Source organism: Chenopodium album, chromosome 10 (genome assembly GCF_948465745.1).
Source record: "Chenopodium album chromosome 10, dcCheAlbu1.1, whole genome shotgun sequence".
NCBI classification, from domain to species: Eukaryota; Viridiplantae; Streptophyta; class Magnoliopsida; order Caryophyllales; family Amaranthaceae; genus Chenopodium; species Chenopodium album.
Genome location: NC_137843.1, coordinates 9603339 through 9610582, shown reverse-complemented (window position 1 = coordinate 9610582; position 7244 = coordinate 9603339). Strand labels below are relative to the sequence as shown.

Genomic DNA, 7244 nt, shown 5'->3' with positions numbered 1-7244 from the left:
TTACACCATCAATATCGTTTATTTTCCCTACATAGTCAAGTACGAGCATGTACTCAAGAAATAGTCTCATATTTTGTGTGTTATGCACTTGATACAACCGATTGTATATAAGAAAAACCGTGAAACTTGTAGCATACACTTAATAGCTAGGATTGCGTACATAAAAAAATCATTTGTATTTAACTAAACAGAAATTCATTGCCAAGTGCTAATTTTCATTCTTATTTGTCATCTACTACCCTTTTTTTCTCCCTTCCTCCTTTCCAAATTCCAATTAAGTAAAACTGATGCCTTTTTGATCCTTTGACATTTTAACCATTGGTAATAGTAACATAGATTATTGTACTAAAACAATAATAAAAAAATAAAATCTGCTCACCATCTTTTGATGCAAAAAGGGCAGTATTTGCAAAAAGTTTACAAGATTTGGTAAACTCTCTCCATTCATTTGAGAAGAGAAGAAGAGAAATGCACTATATTAGAGATATAAAATCCTTGGTCAAAAGGGATAATCTTTATTTAGTGGCACCTGTATTTACTCATTATTACACCCTCACTCTCTTTTTCTGCATTCTCTGATTTTTTTCACATGATTTGCTTCTAATGGTGTTTGATTTTGCTGTAAATTCAATGAAAACAGCAAATTGAATGTTTTTGAGAGTTATAAGAGCTTGGTTTTGGTGGGTTTTTTGAGAACCCGGGTTTTGACCCGTTTTTGGTTCTGGATTGAGGTTCAGCTGTTTGGTTCATACTCATTTCTGATTTTTCAGACTAAGCTAGGCAACTTGGTTTACTATTTCTGATTTTTCCAAGGTTTTATTTTGACCATTATTACTCAAAATCCCATTTTTTTTCATTAGCACAATTTTGTTTTTTTGTTAATTTTATTTTATTTTATTTTTCAGAGATGGGTTTGGAAGATATTGGAGATGGGCAAATGTTGGCACTCAGAATGATTTCAAGACACAAACGTTCAAAAAGGTGAGCTAAAATCTTCAATTTTGCAATTTATTTAGTAATATTCTAGGTTTTTGGTTCATGGGTTTGCAATTTTTAGGTGTGAAGTCTTTGATTTGTCTAAGTAACTTTTTTTTTTGTGGGTTAGTGACACTTCATAAAAGGTAATGGAGGGAAAGCATATTTGTGTTTGTGGACAACTATTCGGAGATAAAATCTTGGTTCATGCAGCCGACCCGACCTCGCCTTATTGGGACAAAGGCTTTGGCAATGTTGTTGTTGTGGGTTAGTAATGAGTTGTTGAAGTGGGTGTTGCTACAAGTGAGTAATGGCACTGAAATTAGTGAGAGGAATTAAGACAGACAATATGAGATTGGAAGAATACTCATTAAATTCAAGTACTTGTCTTTCATGACCCTATTTAATTTCACTATCTACAATATGCCCTAATTAATTTGCCCCTGTTAGTCTGCTACTAGCCTACTACCCTTTGGTTTGGTCCCCATTTAATTGCTGAGATTTTCATTTTTAGCACTCCTAAATAAAGATTCAGTACAAAAAAGGAGATTTTGTTGATTAAGAATCAAATTTTGGAGATATGAGATGCTGGAAAAGCAGGTTGAGCTCACTAATTATGGATATTTACACTAATGATTCTTTCTTAATTATTTTATCACCATTTTAAAACTCTTTTACAATAATTTAAAAGGGTGTTTCATTAAATCAAAAAGGGTATTGTAAAGTAATTATCTTTTGCTTTATTATTATTTTTTGCTTTGAAAAAGGAATTCAAGAAATTGAGGAGAGAATATTTTGTATATTGTGTTTGTGAATGGGTGAAATTGTTGATACTAAAGAGTTTAATCATCTGGAATTAAATTGAAGTTAATGTGCTTTCTAATTGTCAGCTTTCCGGATAAAAGAAGAGTTGAGAATGGTGATTCCCTTGAAGAGTCTCCTCGTCTAAAGTTGGTAAGCTTACCTTTTTTTCTTTCTTTAGTTTCTCTTCTTTCCAGTTTGATTTTTTGATCCTTTCCATAATTTCTTTATGAAAAATAAATAAAGAAGCTTGGTATATAATGCTTTTGTTTGGTTTATTATATACTGTTTGTTTGACTATAAACTTTCATGAATCTTATTAGATTCCAATTTCATGGATTATGATGATAATGATGTGCACTTTATGCTTTTTTTTCATGTTATTATTTCTTTTATGTAACTTTGGATATGGTTATCTTTTGATGTATCATACTACCAATGCTTGTATAAAGTGGTAATTTCTTTTTTCGAGCGTGCAAATTGTGAATTTCCCTATTTTTCTTCAGAAATCGCTGCCATATTAACTCAATAAATGGTTAGCGGTTTGATTAGTTTACTTCAATGGGTGTTGTGTTCTTGTTTTACCACTTCTAATTTGATTTTGATGCTTTAATTTGATTGGATAACAGGATGTCGGACGACTTAAAGGCTCTGTTAAGGCTAAGAAACAGCAATCTCCAAGGGTTGAAACTCATTCACTGAAACAAGAGGTCAGAACTCAGAAGTGAATTCTGCTTAAACTTTCTACATTGAGGTCCCTTTTCTTCAATAATCCCTCTATCTGATTGTCGGTTACTTATTTTCTGTCTTGACATTGTTTGTAGATTCTACAACTCGAGAAAAGGTTGCAGGACCAATTCGCTGTTCGGCGTGCTTTAGAAAATGCATTAGGTTCTGGAGTGTCTTCCTATGAGAAAAATGAACCGTCTACAGTTCCAAAGGTAGGTACTACAAAGTATATGATAATCAAAAGAAAAATCTCTTTAAGTTTGATGCTTCTGTAGGATAAGAAGCTCTTGGATTGTTCTCAGTTTGATGTTTTTTCTAATTTTTCTTCTCTCTATGCCTATTACTTGGTTTCAGCCTGCGACAGATTTGATAAAGGAAATTGCAGTGCTAGAGTTGGAAGTTGGGTATCTGGAACAGTACCTTCTGTCACTGTACAGAAAAGCTTTTGATCAGCAGGTGTCTACGGTATCTCCAAATACTAAGGATCACCAAGCGTCATCAATTTCTCCGACTTTAAAGAATCAGAAAATATCCTCTACGTCTCCAACTGTCAAGGATCAAAGACTCAAGTCTCCTCCAGTTATTCCACGTCGACTTTTTGTAGATGAAGATGCAGCTGAAACTGCAACAAAGGTTGAACAATCAACATTTCAACCAGTTCCTAGGACGCTTTCTAACACATTCAAAGAAACCGGTGAAAGCAAGATACTTGACTCTAATGCTCATCGCTGCCACTCCTCTTTATCACATCGTACAGCACACCCTACTAGGCCTTCTCCGGACTCTGTAGCTAAAGCTTTGCGAGCATGTCATTCTCAGCCATTGTCCATGTCTGAGGTAGCTCTTTCTGCCTTATACTGTCAATCAGAATGTACTTCCTAGTAGAATATAAGCTGAATTTCTATGAAGTTGGTGAACTTATTACTTGCAGCATTTTGCTTTGCTGTTCTCTGAATTACATGAATTGAATTATTTAAAGAAACCTGATCCGTAATAGGAGTAGTACTTATTTGTGCATAACATTATCATATGTTTTTTTGCGCAGTTTGCAGCCTCAAATGTCATTAGCCTTGCAGAGCATCTTGGCACACGTATCTCAGACCATGTTCCAGAGACCCCTAACAGAATTTCAGAAGATATGGTGAAGTGCATGGCAGCCATATTTTGCAAGTTGGGAGAGTCACCTGCAGCAAACAATGGCCTCTCATCACCCAATTCTTCGTCATCCTCGATGGGTGCATTTTCTCCTCAGTATCAATGTGATGCATGGAGTCCAGGTTATGGAAAAGATTCATCTTTTGATGCGCGTCTGGATAATCCGTTCAATGTGGACGGGCTTAAGGAGTTTAGTGGTCCTTATAGCACTATGGTCGAAGTCCCATGTATATATAGAGAGAGCCAGAAGTTGGGAGAAGTGGAACATATGTTACAGAATTTCAGGTTAGGCTTCTAGGATATGCTACCCATTGCTAAGATGGGGAAACAGGGGGATATTTAAAGAATTGGACTTTACAACTCAAATGTTTCTAACTTGATTATGTTTATCTTTTTTTATTTAAGGTCACTCATTTGCCAATTACAAGAAGTAGATCCGAAGCAGTTGAAACATGAGGAGAAAGTTGCATTTTGGATTAATGTTCACAATGCTTTGGTGATGCATGTAATGATCACACTTTCAATACACTTGATTATTTAATTTTATTAACATTGACCTTTGTTATGTCCTTTTCTTTATATCGTACGAATGTACGATTCCTAATGATGATTTATGTTAGCCGACCCCAAATTTTTTTGGGACTAAGGCTTTGTTGTTGTTGTTGTAGCATTGACCTTTGTACACTGTATGACATTTTGAGCTCTGTGCATGTAGGCATTTCTGGCGTATGGCATTCCACAGAATAATGTGAAGAGAGTCTTCTTACTCTTGAAGGTAAAAGACGGTGAATAGAATTCTTTTGGATGGAGAAGCTGTAAGTTTTTGCTGTATTAATTTATTTTGCCTATGTGCAGGCTGCTTACAATGTTGGGGGTCATACTATAAGTGCTGACACCATTCAGAGCTCTATACTGGGGTGTAGGATGTCTCGTCCAGGGCAGGTTCGTTCCTAGATTGGTTTTGTTCGTGCATAAAGGTGTCTGACATCTCTTATTTTGAGCTGTCATTAAATAGTTGAATTAAGTGATGATGAGTGCGATTAGTTTTGCATCCTCTAAATCTTTGCTCCTATGGAAAATAAGGGTTATGCAGGCAACTTCTGTTGGACTAAAACTTGAATGCAGGGACCTTATTTGTTCCCATAGCAAGTTATAGACAAGTTTCCCAATGTTTTCAGCTAAAAGTTATTCACATATGAGCACAGTATTTTAATTTTTTTAATTTCTTCAACAATTGTTTGTAATCTGCAAGTAGATTCTCCATTTTTCGTTTCTTTACAACTAGCACTTATACAAATCATACAACAATTAAACTAGACCTAAAAACTGAAAGTGGTGTTGGAAAATCACTGATACTCATCTGCATGTCCAAGTATCATAGGTCGACCCTGTCATTGATTTCCCGTCCAAACACTTTCAGAGGATTCATCTTTTTCTAGTTGCAGGAAAGAGGAAAGGTTTTTGGGGTAGTATATTGGTTGGGAATTCTGTACAACAAATACATTTTTTTCAAGCGCTTTTATCAGTTTATCGTTTCTTGTATTTTACACCCCTATTGTTCCTGTGACAGCCTCAGCATGAACTATCTTTTTGACAATCAGATTGTAATTTAGACTAGATCTTATCTATGCAATCTGAGTAGAGTATTCAATTTCTTTTTCTCTAATTCGTGATTTTCCAGTGGCTACGCATGCTGCTTTCCCCTAGGACAAAATTCAAAACAGGAGATGCCCGCCAGGCCTATGCAATCGAGCATCCAGAACCCCTACTACACTTTTCACTTTGTTCGGGAAGCCACTCTGATCCTGCGGTACATTTCTTATCTCAAACCATTTTTTCATCTACTGCAGCACTCATTCTTTATGTTCCATGTAACCAATTCTGAGTTATTAATCTGAAAAGATTTACCTGTTTTTTCTTGTTTTGTTATTTTCAGCTTCGTGTATATACTTCGAAAAGGGTGTTGCAAGATCTAGAATCTGCTAAAGATGAGTACATCCGTGCCACCTTTGGTGTACGCAAGGACCAAAAGGTCGTCCTGCCAAAGGTAGTCGAGGCATATGCCAAGGACACTGGTTTATGCTCAGCCGGTATCATTGAAATGATCCAACAATCACTCCCTGATCCCCTAAAGAAGAGTCTTAAGAAGTGTCAATCTGGGAAATCTCGCAAGAGCATCATTGAATGGATGCCTCACAATTTCACCTTCCGCTACTTAATATCAAAAGAATTGGTAAAGTGATATGCTTAATTGACAACCTTCTTATTCGTCGATAGTACTAAATTAATTTTTTGGTTCTTAGTAGGAGATTTCATCCTGTTATTTTGTTCTTTGAGTATAAATTATGGTTTTGTACAAAAGGAAAAGGAGATTATTAGAGGGGGTAGTTTTAGGAAGTACAGAACAGAAAGTGGTAGCCTCCACTTTTGTAAATGTAGTGATTTTATCTATTTATTTAGTTTGGAAATGAAATTAATGTGTTCTTTATTAATTTTATATTTTAAGACATGAAATAATGAAATTTGTTTTTATCATTTGATATGAGATTGATTTGTCTGGTATTCCATGTGTCGTTATTCATCAGTAAGACAAAGATTGAGCATGGCTAGATTTAACAGGTCATGAAACAATATTGATTGAAATCAGTGATTGATTTTCATGTGATTTGACTAGGTTTAACAAATAACAACCAGACAAATGATATCAGTATTTTGGTTTGATTAGTTGTATCTGCTTAAACTAGCTTGTCGATTAGCCAAAGGCTAGAATCGTAACGGTTGACAAAAACTAAGATATGGTGCTTTTATCATGACCAGGATAGTGTTAAGAGTGAAAGAAAGTTGAGTTATGAAACTGAGTCTGATTAGCTCCCATGACATATACAACCTAAGCATGGCCTGAACACGACATGGCCGAAATGACATGCTGGATCTTTCAGCGTGTTTTACCACTCCCACCCTATGGGTGACCAGCCTAAGTAACTCCGAACATGCTTAGGCCATGGATTCATGTGTGAATAATCCTGGTAAATGATCCAATGTGAGGATTCTACATGTCCATAAACAATATCTGTAAAGCCGTGTTATCTCCATAGACAATCTCCGGAAAATGATTTTGGCACACTTGTATGTGAGATCACAATTTTCTATGGTCTTCTCACATAGGGATGTGCCAAAATCAATTAGTGGTGTGCTAAAATCAATTTCCAAAATCTCCATAAGTCCGAGTTAAATGTGATTATCCTCTTAAGGTCCTCTACACTGACCACTTTACCATCCACTACCTGATTAGAGATTAAAGTGACTTTGTACTATGGTAGAACAAATGAACACCAAAATCAGATGTATGAACAATGAAAACAACTTGAAACCAAACCAAACCAAACCTATCATGGTCACCATATTCTACCAACCAACAAGGCAATATGGGCCCATTTACCATCCTCAAATGAAAAAGAACAAAACTTTAGTTGACTTTAAACTAGAGCTGGGCATGGGCCGGGTCAGCACGCGGGCGGCCCGGGCACGGCACGAGGATGGCCCGGCACGGCACGGCCCGACGGCAGGCCCGGCCCGGCACGATG

At 36.2% G+C, this 7244-nt stretch overlaps 1 protein-coding gene across 3 annotated transcripts; it reads left to right on the top strand.

Moving 5' to 3' along the window:
• The first annotated feature begins 204 nt into the window (after positions 1 to 204).
• Positions 205 to 6215, top strand: LOC145563467 (uncharacterized). 3 transcript variants are annotated; one of them, XM_081623913.1, is made up of 12 exons: positions 205 to 813; positions 906 to 981; positions 1866 to 1929; positions 2406 to 2486; positions 2601 to 2717; positions 2860 to 3342; positions 3551 to 3945; positions 4066 to 4165; positions 4376 to 4435; positions 4516 to 4602; positions 5342 to 5470; positions 5597 to 6215. In XM_081623913.1, exons 2-12 carry the CDS (start codon positions 908 to 910, stop codon positions 5900 to 5902), a joined length of 1896 nt encoding a protein of 631 aa, XP_081480039.1. In that variant the 5' UTR covers positions 205 to 813; positions 906 to 907; the 3' UTR covers positions 5903 to 6215. The 3 variants fall into 3 exon arrangements, with proteins under 3 accessions (XP_081480039.1, XP_081480038.1, XP_081480040.1); XM_081623912.1 differs by lacking the exon at positions 205 to 813 and having other exon boundaries at positions 862 to 981; XM_081623914.1 differs by lacking the exons at positions 205 to 813; positions 906 to 981 and adding an exon at positions 1477 to 1575.
• The last annotated feature ends 1029 nt before the right edge of the window (positions 6216 to 7244 follow it).

What these genes read in the sequence shown, in the direction of transcription:
- LOC145563467 (XM_081623913.1), top strand. Translation starts at nt 908, where the DNA reads ATGGGTTTGGAAGATATTGGAGATGGGCAAATGTTGGCACTCAGAATG. An exon ending in AGCCATTGTCCATGTCTGAG is followed by an intron (nt 3,343 to 3,550) that starts GTAGCTCTTTCT and finishes TTTTTTGCGCAG; the next exon opens with TTTGCAGCCTCAAATGTCAT. An exon ending in GAGTCTTCTTACTCTTGAAG is followed by an intron (nt 4,436 to 4,515) that starts GTAAAAGACGGT and finishes GCCTATGTGCAG; the next exon opens with GCTGCTTACAATGTTGGGGG.